Source organism: Bos indicus, chromosome 22 (assembly GCF_029378745.1).
Source record: "Bos indicus isolate NIAB-ARS_2022 breed Sahiwal x Tharparkar chromosome 22, NIAB-ARS_B.indTharparkar_mat_pri_1.0, whole genome shotgun sequence".
NCBI lineage: Eukaryota > Metazoa > Chordata > Mammalia > Artiodactyla > Bovidae > Bos > Bos indicus.
Window position 1 is genome coordinate 16,752,909 of NC_091781.1, and position 17,493 is coordinate 16,770,401.

Genomic DNA, 17,493 nt, shown 5'->3' on the forward strand with positions numbered 1-17,493 from the left:
TTCACATTCTATCAAATCCCCAACACAAGGCACAGGGGGGACTAGGCAGTTGTAACTTTATTGAGGTTCTTTTTAATTAAAAGGGTTCACAGTAGAGACCAACACCTGCAGGGGGAGCAGCCTCCCAGATGTTTCCTGCTCTAGGACCCACTGATTGAAGGAGAATTTGACTGATTTCCCATCTCCTTCAGTTTTGATGGGAAGGGGTGATGGATGGAAGTGGAGAGAATGACCAAGAAGACGTCAGGATGAAAAACTCAGAAGGACCTCAACTTCAACAAGCCGAAGTTTGTTTCACAGCTGTTGATCACCCAGTTCCACCAACCAGGAATAAATTAATCAGTTCCACCACCAGCTGATGGCAACAGAAGGGGCTCTGCAGAACTCAGGCTTAGTTTGCACTAGTTGCCAACACTGCAGCCGCCAAAATCACCAAAGGAGATTTTACAGCAGCACCTTTACCCTCTCAGTTCACTGGGTGGGAGGCCCAGGCGTCACCTCACACAGCAGTCCATCAAGCAGGCTTCATTTACGCTTCTTCTCCTGTGTGCTCGTGAACCAAGAGTCTAGGAGCTTCTTGCTGTAGTATAACTGCCAGGCGTGCACTTGGACCGCCAGCACCAACACCAGATACATGACAGAGACGGCAGAAAAACCAAAGAGGAAGCGGTAGGCCTTGCCATGGCGGTAGAGCTGCTGTGCAGCAGGGAACATCTCCATGCTGCCATAAATGAGGGGAGCAATGGAGAAGAGCCCCATGCTGATCATGGAGAGCACCAGGTAGCTGATGTTGTTGCGGGGGAAGGAGAGGAGGCCCAGGAGGGAGGGTACAACGCTTAGCAAATAGGGGTACTCCCACTGATACGGCATGGCCACTTGATCATGAGACAAGAGCCTCAGGTGTCCCACACTCATCTTGGCAACCAGCAGAAGCCATATGACCAGATGCACGTAGATCAGCTTCTTGATTTCATACTTGAGGGTCACACTGTGGGGCAGAGAAGAGGGAGAAGTATCTTTCATTCAGAGTTTTCTGACACCAGCTGTATGTCAAGCAATTGTACTGGACACAGGGATACAGATATAAATAAGGTATAGTTCCTGCCTGGAGGCTGGGAACAAAGCAGAGGAAGAAAAAGTAATTACAAACGAACTGGAAAAACTCTTGTAAATCTATGTTGCAAAATATATGGGATCACAGGAAGGAGTAATCAATTCCGACTGAAATGAGTTGACTGAGAAGGCTATCTAGACAAGGGTGATATCTGAGCTAGGCTCTGAGAGGTAGGTGGAGATAGACATTCTGAGCAGAGGTAATAGCATGCAGGCAAAAAGGCATAAACATTTGTGTTCCAGGAGAGCAAACAGTTCGGTGTGGAAGGACTACACTGTGGCAGGGAGGGGAATAGTGGGATATGAAGTTGCAAAGACTGACTCAGTCATTTTAAAGACAGAAGAGTAACTCAGGGCTGTGTTCAGAAAGAAAACTCTGGGGAATTTCCTGGCAATCCAGTGGTTAGAACTCTGTGCTTTCAGTGCCAAGGACCCAGGTTCAACCCCTGGTCAGGGAACTAAGATCCGCAATCTGCACTGCACGGCCATTAAAAAAAGAGAACCCTGACCGTAGCATATGAGTAGAGCCTATGGAATGAGGTACTGGCAGCAAAGAAACCAACTCAGGCTGTCCATACTTCTTCAGTAAAAGTAAACATTTTTCTTCTAAAGTAAGCAAATTTTCTCTTATTCTTTGAATTTTCTTAGGTCCTAAATATATCCCCTTCACATCTCCAGAGGGCAGAGTTTCTACTCTAGACAGGCATGAAAATGCTAGCTTGGGTTGTGAGGTTCCCTTGAACAAGGGTCTAAGCATAAGAATAAAGTGAGGTTCCAAAGGGCCTGTCAGTCTTTAAAACTCTGGAAAAAAAGATGTGGAAAAGATTCTGAGAAACTTCAGTGGATTTAAGGAACGAAAACCTCTAAATTAAAAAATATATATATCATATAATAGAAAGTGCAGAAAGGTGTGTGTGTGTGGTGGGAGGGGGATCAGTCACCCATAGACTTCAAGTTCCATGAAGGCAGGGACCAGATTTGTTGTTTGTCAATAAATTTTTACTGAAGGTATAATATGAATACGAAGACCAGGGCTGCTTTCGCTATTATATCCTCAGTGCCTAACACAATGCATGATGGGTAGAAGGTAAATAAATATTTGTTGAACGAACAAACGAACGCAAAACTATCCCTTACATGATGGGGGCGGGGGGCGGGGAGGGGTGTTCCATAAAATTCGTTTGAGGCAAAGTCTCGACGTTAGGGTCCACACCCCGAAACGACCCAAAATTTAACAGCTACCGCGTACTGGGCAGACTTCAGTGCTAGATTTTATGTTACATTCTCACGAGATTATTGGCTCACCAATTCTTCAAGACCAAAAAGGCAGATTAAACTGAGGCTCAATTAGGAGTTAGGTTCCCGAGGTCGGAGAGCCGGGCCAACATAACCACGCCCCAGGGCCCGGACTCCCTCAGGGTACAGAGGGATCAAGGGGTGGAACTCACAGGAGTGAAGGGGCTTCCCGGCATTGGGGGCGGGCCCTGGACTGTGCCAGGTGGAGGGGACTTGGGAGGTGCCCGAGGGCGGGCTGAGGAGCAAAACCCTGAGACCAGGCCGGCGTTGTGTTTCTGGCCCTGCGGGCTCCTCTTCTCACTTCATACCTCATCTGGTAGTGCATGGCGACGCGCTCCCGATGCTGAAAGTCGCTGCCGTCAGTGCCGGCCGCTCGCGGGCCTGCCCGAGACGCCATCTTCCCCACCCAGACTCCTGGAGCCCCTCAAGCCGACGAACTGCCGCGACTACCGCTCGGAACTGCCTGCCGACCCTGTTCGTAGAGCTTCAGCTCACCCAACCCAACAGTCTAGTGCTTCTTTGAAGACAACTTCCGGCCTCTCTGTCTCTGGAGGACCAACTCTGTGGTCACGTTCCTGCGCACGCGTACGCGAGCGTTTCCAGTCTCGGCTCAGCCTTGGGCGTCTCTCCCCATCCTTCGGAGTGCTCAAAAAATTAACTCCTAGTGTTTGGGGGTTTTGCCAAGGGCTGAAGCTGATTCTCCAGTCTCTCGAGCATTTTCACTTCCTTAAGCTGGAATTCAAGTTTCAGACGTCTCTGTCTCCACTTCTCAGATGGGGAAACTGACGCGTGGAAGGGATCTATGACTTTCTCAAGCGTATGCATCTTCCACATTGTTTCAAAGTATCTCCCCACAGATTAATCTCTGCAAGAAGAAATGGTAACTTTACAGTAGAGAAACCTGGTAGGCACCCCGTTAACTAAATACTTGCCCACGAGTGAGACAGAGTCCTTATGCCTCCTGATACAACTGAGGACCAGCATCACTTATGTGTTGATAGTGAAAGTCGCTCAGTCGAGTCGACTATACAGTCCATGGAATTCTCCAGGCCAGAATACTGCAGTTGGTAGCCTTTCTCTTCTCCAGAGGATCTTCCCAATCCAGGGATCAAACCCAGGTTTCCCGCATCGCGGGCGGATTCTTTACCAGCTGAGCCACAAGGGAAGCCCAAGAATACTGCAGTGTACCCTATCACTTCGCCAGAGGATCTTCCCAGCTCAGGAATCGAACAGGGGTCTCCTGCATTGCAGGCGAATTCTTTATCAACTGAGCTATCAGGGAAGCTGATAGCTTATTTGATATTTCTGCCCAAAATAATTGGCCAGAATCTAATCATGAAGAGACGGACAGATAAGTTCAAATTGAGGGACATTCTACAAAGTAACTGGAGTATACTTTTTAAAAATGTCAAGGCCATGAAAGAAATTAGGTAGAGGCAGAAAGCAGAGCAGTGGTCGCTAAAGACTTGGGGGAGGGAGGGAGGCGAAGGAGTGGGGACTTGCTTCATGGGTATAGACATGAGAAAGATGAAAAAAGTTCTGGAGGTGAATGTGGTGATGGTTGCACAACTGTGTAAATAACTTCATGCCACCTAACTATACACTTAAAAATTGTTAATTTTATGTACATTTTACCACAAGAAAAAATACATAAAATAAGAATTTCAAAATTACATTTACTGAAAAAAACTGAAGCATCTTTTCATATGTTGAGTCATTGGCATTTCATTTCCCTGAACTGTGTTCATATTCTTTGTCCATTTTTTTCTACTGCATTGTTGGTCTTGTTGATTTATATAGATAGCAGAGAGAGAGAGAATCTCTAATATTAGTTGCCATATATTTTTCCTATGTATTGTATGTCTTTTGACTTTACTCATGGTGTTACAAGTTTAAGATGCAGAATTGTTTTTTAATGTGGTTGAATATATAATCTTTTTTCCTTTCTTTGCTTCTCAATTTTGAGTCGTAACTAGAGTCCTCCAAGGTGTTCAAATAATTTTATGCATTTCAGCATTTGAGAACCATGCTCAGAAATCTGCCTCTGCAACTAGAGGTGAGCTCTAAAGAGATAGATATGAACTGAGTCATCAACCCATGTGTTTGGCAAAGGGTAAAACTCAAGAAATACTTTCTGAGTAATAAATTCCAAATGATCCAAAAATCATCCTCTTCTAAGCACCGTGAAGACTCCTCAGGGTCACTCAGCAATTCTTCACCGCCCCCACCCCACCCCTCTGGCTTTAGCTTGTGCTTATCTTTGTCTTTTCTGTGTGTGATTTCCACGATTTTCCAGACTGCCTCTGAGTCATCCATTGGCTTATCATGATACACTAAGCACATGGTGGATGTTCAATAAATATTTGAGGCATGAATATTCTAGGGAGGGGCCCTAACGGTTTCCCCAGAACATCTTCCCTGAAGTATCAGTACTTTTCTTCTGCTCTTAGTCCACTTAAAGTTTAGTGATTTGTGTTCCTGTCCTCTCACCCTGCCCATTCCCTTCTCAAATCCTTTGCACTGATGTTTCCTTTGCTTGAATGCCCCCACCCACCCCAGCACTTCAAAAGACTGGCTTCCAGTCCCAGGAACACAAACTGAATGTTTGTGACCCCTGCTCCACACCCATTTGTATGTTGAAACCTAATCCCCAATGTGATGGTATTTGGAGGTAGGATTTTGGGGAGGTGGGATTGTCCTTTAGTTGCTAAATCGTGTCCAGCTCTTTTGTGACCACATGGACTGTAGTCCACCAGGCTCTCTGGAATCTGGTAGGCAGATTCTTCACCACTAGCCAACAGGAAAGCCTCGGGAGGTGGGATTAGTGTCCTTATGAAAGAGATTCCCTTGCTCCTTCTACCAGGTGAGGACACCGAGAGAAGACAGTGTCTGGGAACCAGGAAGAGTGTCCTCACCAGACACTGAACTACCAACACTTTGATCTTGGACTTGTCAGCCTCCAGAACTACAAGAAGTAAACTTCTGGTGTTTATAAGTCACCAATTTATGGTTTTCTGAATAGCAGCCCAAACAGACCAAGACACTTCAGATCTTCAAAAGAGTGACTTCTCGCCAGTCATCATTTAGCTGAAAGCTCACTTCTGAGGTCTTTCCTGAGCCCATAGGCCAATCTAGCTCTCCAGCCAGTTGCTTTCACATCACTTTGTGTTGTTTTCTTCCGAGAACATCATTCTCTGAAACCATCTTGATTATCTGCATATTTGTTCATGGTCTGAGTGCCTCCTTCTTCCAGGAATATCAGCTCCTTTAAGTATGTGACAAGGTTGTCTTGTTTCCTGCTGTATTCTCAGCCCCAAGGAGGGGTAGTATACAGTAAATGCAGTATATTAGGTATTTACCTACAGTAAATACCTAATAAGTATTTGCTGAGTGAATGAATAATGGTTGTCTGCAAGCTTCTCTAGGGAAGGATTTAGATGTAAGTAATAAGATGATGATGATGATAGCTATTTTTTGAGCCTGAAGGGTGCACTAAGCTTTGTATCAAGTACTTTTCATGATTATTCTTCATGACCACCCAAGGGGTAGGAGCTATTTTTAATCCTTATTGGTCAGATCTAACTGAAGCTTAGATGAGTTATATCACACAGCTAGTGCTGGCTGCTGGTTTTCAAAATGGGGTCCCTAAGTAGCCACAGCTTCAGCATCACATTGGAACCTTGGAACATCACCGTGTAATCAGAAATATACGTTCTTAGGCCCCACCCCAGACATACTGAGTCAGAAACTCTGCGATGAAGCCCAGCAATCTGATTTTTAACAAACCTTCCATGTGATTCTGACTCACTAGTGTGAAAAATCTATCATTAAAAGAAAGACGAGGTTGAACCCCCTTTTTTAAAACAGCTTTATTGAGAGAGAATTCATATACTATACACACTTAGGTAAGTACAATCCATTGGTTTTTATTATATTTGCAGGGCTGTGTAACCTCCAAATAGACTTGGTGCAATCACCAAAATAGACTGGGATTAGATTAATAAATTAAAACATTTTTTGTGTCCCCTAAGAGAAACCCCATACCCACTAACAGTCCCCATTCCCTCTCCATTCCCCAGCCACAGCTCTAAACAACCACTGATTAATTTTTTGTCCTTATGATTTTGCCTATTCTGGACATTTCATACAAATGAGATGATACAAACATATATTAATATGTGATCTTTTGTGATTGGCTTCTTCCACTTTGCACGTGTTCAATGTTCATTGATGTACTCTAGCAGCATATATCCTTTTGATTGACAAATAATATTCCATTTATGGAAACACATTTTCTATGAACACTTTTTAAGGCAAACATATGGGTTGTTTCTACATTTTGCCTGTTATGAATAACACTATGAACATTCGTGTATAAGTTTTTGTGTGGATATAGATTTTCATTTCTCTTGGAACTTCAAATATAACTCCAAATATTATGTATATGTAGAATTGCTGGGTCACGGATCTTATTCTTAAGCACTACACATTTCAGCTGGTGTTAATTATTATTATTAAATCCTCTGCTATTATTAAATAATTACCTTATCAGTAACACCAATATTTGTTTATATCTATTAAGTATCTCTGTTGCAAAGCCCTTCACTTGTATTAATACAAATCCTTACCTTAACCCTTTAAGACAGGATCCCTGTTGAACAGGTGAGAGACTGGGGCTCTGGGAGGTTAAGGCAACTTGTCTGCACTCAAACAGCTAACACAAGTAGAGCAGGGATCACAATTCACATTGGCCTGTTTCCTGTGCCCTCTGTGCCCAATGCCATGTTCTGGGCCATACCCTGCCCCAAAGCTTTCAAAACACGCCTATACCCTTCCTTTCTGGCTTTTTCTGGAAGTGAGGCTGGCCTACCATCCCAAGGGTAAGAGCCGCACACTCAGTGCCCATGCTCTCTTCCAGCTGGGGCTGAAGGCCAGGGGAGGGGCTGCCCTCGGAGCTGGAAATAAAGTAGAGGGAGGGTTGGGCTGAGCAGGGCAGGACTGGAAGGTTAGGAGGCTGTGAGCTGGAGGTAAGGAGTTTTATATTCTGGGTTTTTTTGTTTGGATTTGGTTTTGGCTCCTAGAGAACAGGTGAGGTGGGGCTTGGCAGTTTTGTGATTGGGGGTGAGGAGTGAGGCTGGAGCAAGCTGAAGGGGAAAGTGCTAAGTCGGGGCAGAGGGCTTTCACAGTCAGGCTGGAGACCCCTACATTGTCAAAAGGAAAGACTAGGGAGGGGCCTGTGCTCCATATACTCCTTGAGCCCCTTGCTCTGCATCAGGCCCGGTCTGCGCTGGGGTGGGAACAGGAGAACATTTCAGGGTGAGGCACCCAGGGAGAGGTTGGAGGGAGCGTGGCAGAAGCCGACACTAAGGCCCACCTGGCTGGGGGGAAGGAAGTAGCAGGATGGAGGGGAAATTCTGTGAGCGATCACAGAATGCAGTGAAACTCAGGCTTCAAGGCTGCAAAGGTTTAGCCCTGGGCTGGAGGGAGGCACTGCTGGTGGAGGAACTGACTTCAGGAAGGCCTGGATTGGGCAGGCTCAGGAGAGAAGGGCTGGCAGGTCAGCCCAGGGCTGTCGGCTAGAGCTGTGCTGCCCAGGATGGCTGCCAGCAGCCCACAGCCCTGGTGGTTATATATATCTAAACCAGTTAACATTCAATAAGATTAAAAATCCAGCTTCTCAGTCATACTAGCCACACTTCAAGTGCTCAATAGCCATGTTAGGGTAGCAGCTCCAGTATTAGAACGGATATAGAACCCACCATGGTAGAAAGTCCCTTTGGCCAGTGGGAAGCCTCAGGAGGGGTTTGGATTGCTCAAGGACTTACTGGAAAGAGCAGGCTTAGTCTGTGGGGTGCCTGGCCTGGGAGGTCTCTGGATGACAGGTGAGGGAAGGTCCCCCGCCCTGTGAGGTGGTGTGACTAGCCTCCTGCCAGCGTAAAGTGGACTCTGTCCCCAAGGACAGAAACTAGCTGAGCAGGGCCTCTTCACTTCGACTTGGGATCCCTGATCAGTGTGACTGGAACCAGGGGTCAGAGAAACATGGAGTGAGTGGTGCCGGGGAGGGAGGCATGGCTGCTGAGGGGGGCTGAGCCTGGGTACTGAGGGGGTCTCCAACTTGGTCATGGTGGTCTACTGGGGTTGGACAGGAGAAGGGCTGGGGGAGGTGTGTATGAGCTGCGAGGGGAAACCAGAGTGGAGGCCTGATGGATGGAGGTGGGGTTGCACTGTTTCAAAAAACAAGAGAGGACTTCCCTGGCATCCATTGTTTAAGACTCCCAACTTCCACTGCAGAGTGGGTGGGGTTCGATTTCTAATCAGGGAACTAAGATCCCGCATGCCCAGTGGGGTAGCCAAAATAACATTAAAAAAAAAAAAAAAGACAAGAGAGAGAGAAGCTGCTCATCCCTTGCAATGGGCTATCTCTGCTTGCTTTCCAGGCCCAACACTATCCAGCTGACAAGGATGGAATACGCCATGAAGTCCCTCAGCCTTCTCTACCCTAAGTCCCTCTCCAGGTGAGGAAAGCCAGCTGGGGAAGAGAAGGGGAGCTAACATGCTCAGTAGGGCAGACGTTCTGCAACCTCGATGGCCATGTAAGTCACCTTGGCATCTTGTTCAAATGCGGATGCTGATTCAGGAGGTCTGGAGTGGGATCCTTCCACAATTCCCCAGGAGATATTAAGGCTGCTGCCTTCTCCCAATCCTCATATCACACCCTAAGTAGAAACAGGGAGACACTGCTTGAGATTTTGATTCTTAATTTCACTTAAAATTCCCAACTTTGAGAAGTGGGGATTATTTTGCCAGATTAATAGGCAGGGAAACTGAGGCACAGGGTGGGCGCTCTCTTGGAGCAAATGTGTAGTGAAGCCAAGATTTGAACTTGGGTCTGCCTGACTCCAAAACCTAGGTTCCCTGCAGTCCTTTGGTTCTACATTGTGTATCTCAGTTCAAAACTCTCTTATACTGACCTCAGATTTGCCATTTCATCTCACATTACAGATGATAAGAAGGAGGCAGAGAGAGGAAAGTGGTAATTAGGCAGAGGTTGGGCCATCTTCTGTCACTGGCTACTTGTCATGATCTAAGACCTGGCAGCATCAATGTCACTTGGGAACTCATTACATATGTAACATCGCAGACCTCACCCAGACCTACTGAATCAGAGCCTGCATTTTAACAAGATCCCCAGGGGACATATGTGTCCACTAAAGTTTAAGATGCACTGATCCAGTAGGCTTTTAAGGAAGACTATGCAAAGCAGACTGGGTGGATGGTAGGGGAAGAGGAGCATCCTGAGCTGAGCCTAGAGAACTGGGGAGTGAGTTACCCTGTGGTGGTGTGAGAGCTGGAAGGCAGCATCATGCTGATGCTCCATATGGCTCCCAGGTACACGGCAGTGAGCACTTCGGTGGTGACCCAGCAGCAGCTGTCGGAGCCCAGTGCAGAGGCCCCCAGGGCCCGGCCCTGCAGAGTAACCACTGCTGACCGGAGTGTGAGGAAGGGCATCATGGTGCACAGTCTTGAGGACCTCCATGTCAAGGTAGGGACGGGCCTGCCTTCGCACAGCTCACCATGGGGACCTTGGTTGAGAGCTGGCCCTGACAGCTGCCTCTGGCCTTGGTATCATGAGGTAGGACTTCAGTAGGGATGGAGTTCATAAGAAAAATATGCTCTGAAAAATACCTCTGGCCTATTGTTAGTATCAGATGATAATGTACTGCCACCCTCCTATCACCAGACAGACAAGACTCCAGACGGGCACCACCAGCCTATTGAAGTTGCCATCAGAAAGGAAATCTTGGACTTCCCTGGTGGTCCAGTGGTTAAGACTGTGCTTCCAATGCAGGGGGCCTGGGTTCAATCCCTGGAGGGGGAAAGATCCCACATGCCCCTTGGTGTGGAGAAAAAGAACTTTTTTAAATTGAAAAAAAAAAACAAAAAACAAAAAACTATTGATCAGTAAGGTTCCAGAGAGGAAAGCAAGGACACATACTACTTGTGGGTGGGAGTCACAGTGGCAAGAATGACACCCTTCCCCATTTCCATGCTCCCCCTCCACTTGGTTGGGAGTAACTTGTCCTAGTCATTCCTTCTTTTATTTAAAAAAAAATTGTTTACTTATTCACTTTTGGCTGTGCTGGATTGTCGTTGCTGTGCAGGGGTTTCTCTAATTGAGGCAAGCAGGAGTTACTCACTAGCTGTGATGTGCAGGCTTCTCATTGTCATGGCTTCTCTTGTTGCAGAGCATGGGCTCTAGGGTGCTTGGGCTTCAGCAGCTGCGGCACATGGGCTCAGTATTTGCAGTTTCCAGGCTCAAGAGCTGAGGCTTGATAGTTGTGGTGCATGGGCTTAGTTGTTCCACAGCATGTGGGATCTTCCCGGACCAAGGATCAAACTTGTGCCTCCTGCACTGGCAGGCGGATTCTTTACCACTGAGTCACCAGGGAAGCCCCTAATCGTTCCTTCTTATAGAGACACCTTTCCTTCTTAAAGTCATATTAGGATTAGGGCCCACTCTAATGCGTCACTTTAATGTAATTACTTCTGTAAAGACTCTATCTCCAATTATAGTCACATTCTGAGGTACTGGGATTAGGACTTCAATATATGAAATTCACAGGGATACCATTTAGCCCATAATACATACAAATCAAGTGAATATAACTGAAGGTCCAGAAATAAATCCATGTATCTGTGGTCAATTGATTTTTGACAGAATGCCAAGGTTATTCCATGGAGAAAAGGTAGTCTTTTCAACAAATGGTGCCGAGTCAATGGGCTATGCAAATGCCAAAGAACTGAGTTGGATCCCTCCCTCATATTATGTATAAAATTAATTCAAAGTGGATCAAACACCTAAATGCAGAGCTAAAACTATAAAATCCTTAGAAGAAAACATAGGAATCTTAGATATGGCACCAAACCTCAAAGCAACCAAAGGGAAAAAGTTGGACTTAATCAATATTAAGAACTTTTGTGCATCAAAGGGCACTAACAAAAAAATGAAAAGATAATCCACAGAATGGGTGAAAATATTTGCAAATCACATATCTGATTAAGGGTCTAGTATCAAGAATATATATAAAGAACTCTTAAAAGAGGATCTACTTGAAAATGGGCAAAAAATCAGAATAGATGTTTTTCCAAAGAAGATGTACAAATGGCTAATAACACATGAAAAGATGCTCAACATCCTTAGTCATTAGGAAAATGCAAATAAAAAACACTTCATAACATTAGAATGGCTAAAACGAAGACAGACAATACCAAGTGTTGATAGGGATGTGGAGAAGTTGCTAGTGAGAATATTAGATCATGCAACTGCTTTGAAAAACATGTTGGTAGTTCTCTAAGAAGAGTAAACATAGAGTTATTACATGACCCAGAAATTCCAACGCTAGGTATATATCCAGGAAAATTGAGAAGATATGTCACACAAAAATGTGTACATGAAGGTGCAAAGCACCATTATTTATGATACTCAAAAGTAGAAACAACCTCTATGTTCATCAACTGAAGAATGGATTAAAAATGTAGCATATTTATTTAGTGGAATATTATTCAGCCATAAAAAAGTAAATGATCATGCTGAAACACAGATTAACTTTGAAAACTTGCTAAGTGAAAGAAGCCATTTATATGAAATGTCCAGAACAGACAGATCCATAGAGACAGAAAGAAGAGGAGAAGCTGCCAAGGGTGAGGAAATGAGGAGTAACAGTTAATGGGTACTAGGTTTCTCTTTGAATAAAAATGGGATTGAAAATGTTTTGAAATTAGATAGTGGTGATAGCTGCAGAATTTTGTGAATACAGAAAAACCACTGGATTGTGTACTTTTCAAAGAGTGAGTTTTATAACGTGAATTATATCTCAATTAAAAATTATATATGTGACTCCCATTATATTTTTATTGGACAGCACTATTCTAGAATATTAGCCATGAAGTCAGATAAGGAATACCATGACATAGGTTCTTTGGATGGTGACCCCACAGCAAGAGCCCTGGGTTTCAGTCCCATCCCATAAAACCCAGCCCACTCATTCTGTCCCTGACAGCTGGTTTGGGTCTTCCCCAAACCAGCTCTGTGGCTACATAGGACGGCAAGAGCATCACTTACCTTATTCTCCAGGTCCGGGATACCCTGATGCTGGCGTACAAGCCTTTCTTCCTGGTGCTGGAGGAAGATGGCACAACTGTAGAGACAGAAGAGTATTTCCAATCCCTGGCAGATGACACCGTATTCATGGTCCTCCACAAGGGGCAGAAATGGCAGCCCCCATCAGAACAGGTGATATCCCACCTGTGTGGGAGAATATTGGGAGCTTAGGAGAAATCCTTGAGGGATGCCAACCACATGCTTGTCTTGATGCAGAGCACTAGGTACCAGCTCGCCCTCTCCCACAAGCCTGCCAAGATCGATGTGGCCCGAGTAACTTTCGACCTATACAAGGTGAACCCACAGGACTTCATTGGCTGCCTGAACGTGAAGGCAACTCTCTATGGCACATACTCCGTCTCCTATGATCTCCACTGCTCCGGGGCCAAGCGCATCATGAAGTGAGTGAACTGGGATTAGCTGGGGCTGGGGTGGGTACACAGCAATGGGAGCGGCCCTAGCTTCTCCCATGCACCCTCAGCCTTCTGGGAGCCTGGGACTGGTGTTGATGCTGACAAACCACGACAGTCAGCATTTGTCTAGGACTTCATGGCTGCAGTCATGTTTTAGTTTATAGCAGTGTATACCAAAGGGATTCATACAATCCTGCTGGTGGAATCTGGATACATTTAGCTTTCCTCATCACCTTCCACTATAACAACTAATTATTTTTCAGCTAAAGTAGTAACTTTTCCTAAGAAATCTTCTAATCAACTTTTAAAAAGTGAACGTGTCAATAATCTTACTGAACCCAATTAAGGACAGAACCAGCAAGAAGTTACAATCAGTTCAAAATCCTACCCATGTATAGATTCATTAAGAATGCTGAGCTAAATTTATAAATACAAACCTGGATTTAGCCATGGGTGTGGAAGGGATGAACTAACTGTCCTTCCATAGATCAGAATTAATCTGCAGTTTATAGGTAATAGTCATTTATATTTCTAATAAACTTCAAAAAAATCTTCTTACTTTACTTTTGAAAGTCTAATCAAGTACTGAAGAAAGCATGGGACAATGTTATTAAAGTACAGTTATGGTGGTGGTTCCCAAATTCAGTTGCTCCAAAGTGGTGCTCTAGAGAACTCTTACCCCATTAAGCAAATGTAGCCAACTAGTTCAAAACCACAAAGCTGGCCTCTTGCCAGTTAGTTGTGACAGATGCCACTTCTCCCCAGTTGCTTCATTTAGTGTTTACTGAGCAGTCTCTAAGTGCCTGACCCTATGCTATGAGCTAGAGACGCAGGGATAAACAAGATGTCAGAGCAAGCTCCCAGAGGGCAAGAATTTTTGTAGCCTCCAGTTCCTTGGCGAATGCTGTATCAGCTGGTAACACAGCAATAATTCAAATAATGGGAGAAGCAATGAAGATACATATGAATCGTCATTCACAGTGGGCTGCTGAGAAATCCTACTCTGGATCTCCAGAGTTCTGCCAGAAGGAATGAGGCTAGAGCATACCAGACCTTCTTGGCTTTCCGAGTTTCTTCTCTGCATTTCCAGTCTCCACATGAGGGACCTGAGGCTGTGGTCTGCCTGCCAGAGACGACACTCAGTGGCGGGCTCAGGCCTGGTTCTGTGGCAAGAAGTTCCATTTTCTTCCTGTCCTGTATCGTCTTCCCTCTTGATCTGGGCTTGTTGCCAACAGACTGCAGGTTGCAAAATCTAGAGCAAGAAGTTTCCGTCTTTAAACTCGGTCCATCTAGGGGAAGTGGGACTCTGACCTAAACACAGTAGGCGTATTGGTACCGAAAAACAAGAACGATAGCAAGCTGGAATCTCTGGAACGGTTTAGGGGTGTCAGCAAGTGTTTTTTTCTTTAATGGTGGTAAAATATACATACCATAAAGTTTTCCATTTTAACCACTTTTTTTTAAAGTATAAAATTCAGTGACATTAAGTCAGTTCAGTTCAGTTCAGTCGCTCAGTCGTGTCCGACACTTTGCGACCCCATGAATCGCAACACGCCAGGCCTCCCTGTCCATCACCAACTCCCGGAGTTCACCCAGACTCACATCCATCGAGTCAGTGATGCCATCCAGCCATCTCATCCTCTGTCGTCCCCTTCTCCTCCTGCCCCCAATCCCTCCCAGCATCAGAGTCTTTTCCAATGAGTCAAGTCTTCGCATGAGGTGGCCAAAGTACTGGAGTTTCAGCTTTAGCATCATTCCTTCCAAAGAAATTCCAGGGCTGATCTCCTTCAGAATGGACTGGTTGGATCTCCGTGCAGTCCAAGGGACTCTCAAGAGTCTTCTCCAACACCACAGTTCAAAAGCATCAATTGTTCGGTGCTCAGCCTTCTTCACAGTCCAACTCTCACATCCATACATGACCACTGGAAAAACCATAGCCTTGACTAGATGGACCTTTGTTGGCAAAGTGATGTCTCTGCTTTCATAATATTGTGCAATGGTCACTTGTACATACATTTCCAGAACTTTTCATCATCCCAAACTATAACTCTGTACCCATTAAATACTAACTCTCTACTTACCCTGCCCAGCCATACTTAGCTCTGTTCTCCTGTCTCTGTTAATTTTCTTATTCTAGGTAACTCATGTAAGTGGGATCATACAATACTTGCCCTTTGGTGTCTGGCTTATTTCACTTAGCATCATGTTTTCAAAGTCCATATTGTAGCATGTGTCAGAATTTCATTCCTATCTATGTCCAGACGGCTAGTTGGAAGCCTCAGATCTCTAATCTGAGAAATAGGTATTCTTCTCAGGTACAGCCTTTAAATTTCTGAAGGATTTTCAGGTACAGATGTTCATGGTTTGAACTTTCCGTCCCACTCCACCTCAATCATAAGTTCATTTATTGAATGAAGGTTAACAGAAGACAGATTTTAATATCAGCCAGTAAGAATTCATTTTCCTTTTGTTTTCTTCTCCCCGCTAGGACTAGACACCCGTATGACCCTCTTTCAAACAGATTTGGATAAGAATTTGGTTAGTCAAACAATCAACCACCTAGTCTTGACCCCATGTCTCCCCTGTTCTTCTACACATCAGGCCCTGTATTAAATGATTTATATTATTTCAACCTCCTTAGCCCTGTGTGCGATCAAAGTGGTGTGACACAGACGAGGGTGCTGCAGCTCAGAGCTATAGCAGTTTGCCAAGCTTGTCACAGCTAATGAGACTGGATGAGAACTCAAGCCTGTGTGACTGGGGTTCTGCTCTCAGTGCGCTACAGCACCAGGCAGGGAGATCTTCACATCCAGCACTCTGAAAACTACCTAGATTGCAAACGTCTTGGTAACACTTCCGTCTAGAACAGAGGTGGTGAATGGGCAGAGTCATGTGACGCAGATCCATCTGGCTGATCCAAAGTTATCAACAGTATTAGAAAGACTAAAGGAGCTTGAATTTTGCAGAATACGCAGACATCTCAGTTAAGGCAGACCCTGTCCCATCTGCTGAGGGAAGGCAACATCTGTTCCATTTGCACCTCACTCTACAGTTTATGAAACGGAGCCTGGGGGAGCAGGCATTTAGAAGAGGCAGGAAGGGGTTTTCTTGGTGTTTTGACCCTAATGCCTTCACATTCCACCCAGGGAAGCTCTCCGCTGGGCCCTCTTCAGCATGCGGACCACAGGCCACATGCTGCTCGGCACCTCCTGTTACCTGCAGCAGCTCCTGGATGCCACAGAGCGGGAACAGCCCCCCAAGAGCAAAGCCGCATCCCTCATCCCAACCAGTCTGAAGATGCTGCAGTGAAAGCCCAGCCAAGGACCAGACTGGGGAGCCCATGCTCAGCCGGTAGCACCCACAAGCGTGGCAGCTAGAGAGCTTCTTACCTTCCTACATCTCCCTCAGCTCTAGGGGACCATGAATGAGGAAGTGGGGGGAAGGGCCTGAAACCTGGGTTGGGCCAGCCGAAAGAGAACAGAGGGCTCTTGGCCTGGCCTGGCTCCTTCCTGCCCCAAGTAGCTTAGCGGACTAAGACTAGTCACCAGCAGGCAATGGCAGGAAGGCTGCCCCTCAGCAAGCTGTCTTCATGTGCTACACTTTCATTACACTGCCTGCCTCCCGGCCTCCCATCCCAAATGCTCCTGAGTGAACCATCAACCCACTGCTGTAAGATATTAGAGAGGTCACAATAAACTATATATGCTGATACTTTTTCTGTGCTTCTGTTCTTTGCAAGGTCAGAGTAGGGTTCTGTCTGGAAAGGTCTAAGGGAAGAGAGAACTCTGTTGTCAAACCATTCTCCATAATGTGGGGTTATACGAAACAAAAACAAAATCGCAGTTAATTCTGAAACTAGTGCTAGACTTAAGTAGACTGTGTAAGCAAGATGATAAGTGACAGTTTCCAAACAAATCTGCCTACCAGAGGACTTTGATTGGGAACAACCAAAGACCTAGAATTGCCAAAGCAATAAAAGAATAAAGTCTGGAGGCATAACCCTCCCAGACTTCAGACAATGCCACAAAGCTACAGTAATCAAAACAGCACAGCACTGGCACAAAAACAGACACAGGGATCAATGGAACAGAATAAAAAGCCCAGAAATAAACCTGCACACCTACAGTCAATTAATCCTTAACAAAGGAAGTAAGAATATACAATGGAGAAAAGACTGTGTCTTCATTAAGTGGTGCTAGGAAAACTAGACAGCTCCATGTAAAAGAACAAAATTCGAGCATTCTCTAATACTATACCCAAAAGTCAACTCAAAATGGATTAAAGACCTAAATATAAGACTGGACATTATAAAACTTCTAGAGGAGAACATAGGCAGGACACTCCTTGACATAAAACACAGCAATATTTTCTTTGGATCTATCTCCTAGAGTAACAAAAATAAAAGCAAAAATAAACAAATGGGACCTAATTAAACTCAAAAGCTTTTGCACAGTAAAGGAAACAATAAACAAAATGAAAAGACAACCTCTGGAATGGGAGAAAATATTT

The 17,493-nt window shown here is 45.2% G+C and overlaps 2 protein-coding genes across 6 annotated transcripts; one reads left to right on the forward strand and one right to left on the reverse strand.

Moving 5' to 3' along the window:
- Positions 1 to 39: 39 nt before the first annotated feature.
- JAGN1 (jagunal homolog 1) lies at positions 40 to 2,940 on the reverse strand. Its single transcript, XM_019985026.2, has 2 exons — positions 2,718 to 2,940; positions 40 to 988 (listed from the first exon to the last, which is right to left on the reverse strand). Exons 1-2 carry the CDS (start codon positions 2,804 to 2,806, stop codon positions 526 to 528), a joined length of 552 nt encoding a protein of 183 aa, XP_019840585.1. The 5' UTR covers positions 2,807 to 2,940; the 3' UTR covers positions 40 to 525.
- A 70-nt stretch (positions 2,941 to 3,010) lies between these two features.
- Positions 3,011 to 16,695, forward strand: CIDEC (cell death inducing DFFA like effector c). 5 transcript variants are annotated; one of them, XM_070776228.1, is made up of 6 exons: positions 3,011 to 3,313; positions 8,847 to 8,924; positions 9,799 to 9,952; positions 12,545 to 12,703; positions 12,788 to 12,972; positions 16,131 to 16,695. In XM_070776228.1, exons 2-6 carry the CDS (start codon positions 8,872 to 8,874, stop codon positions 16,291 to 16,293), a joined length of 714 nt encoding a protein of 237 aa, XP_070632329.1. In that variant the 5' UTR covers positions 3,011 to 3,313; positions 8,847 to 8,871; the 3' UTR covers positions 16,294 to 16,695. The 5 variants fall into 5 exon arrangements, with proteins under 5 accessions (XP_070632329.1, XP_019840607.1, XP_019840608.1 ...); XM_019985048.2 differs by lacking the exon at positions 3,011 to 3,313 and adding an exon at positions 7,346 to 7,436; XM_070776227.1 differs by lacking the exon at positions 3,011 to 3,313 and adding an exon at positions 8,401 to 8,453.
- Positions 16,696 to 17,493: the final 798 nt, after the last annotated feature.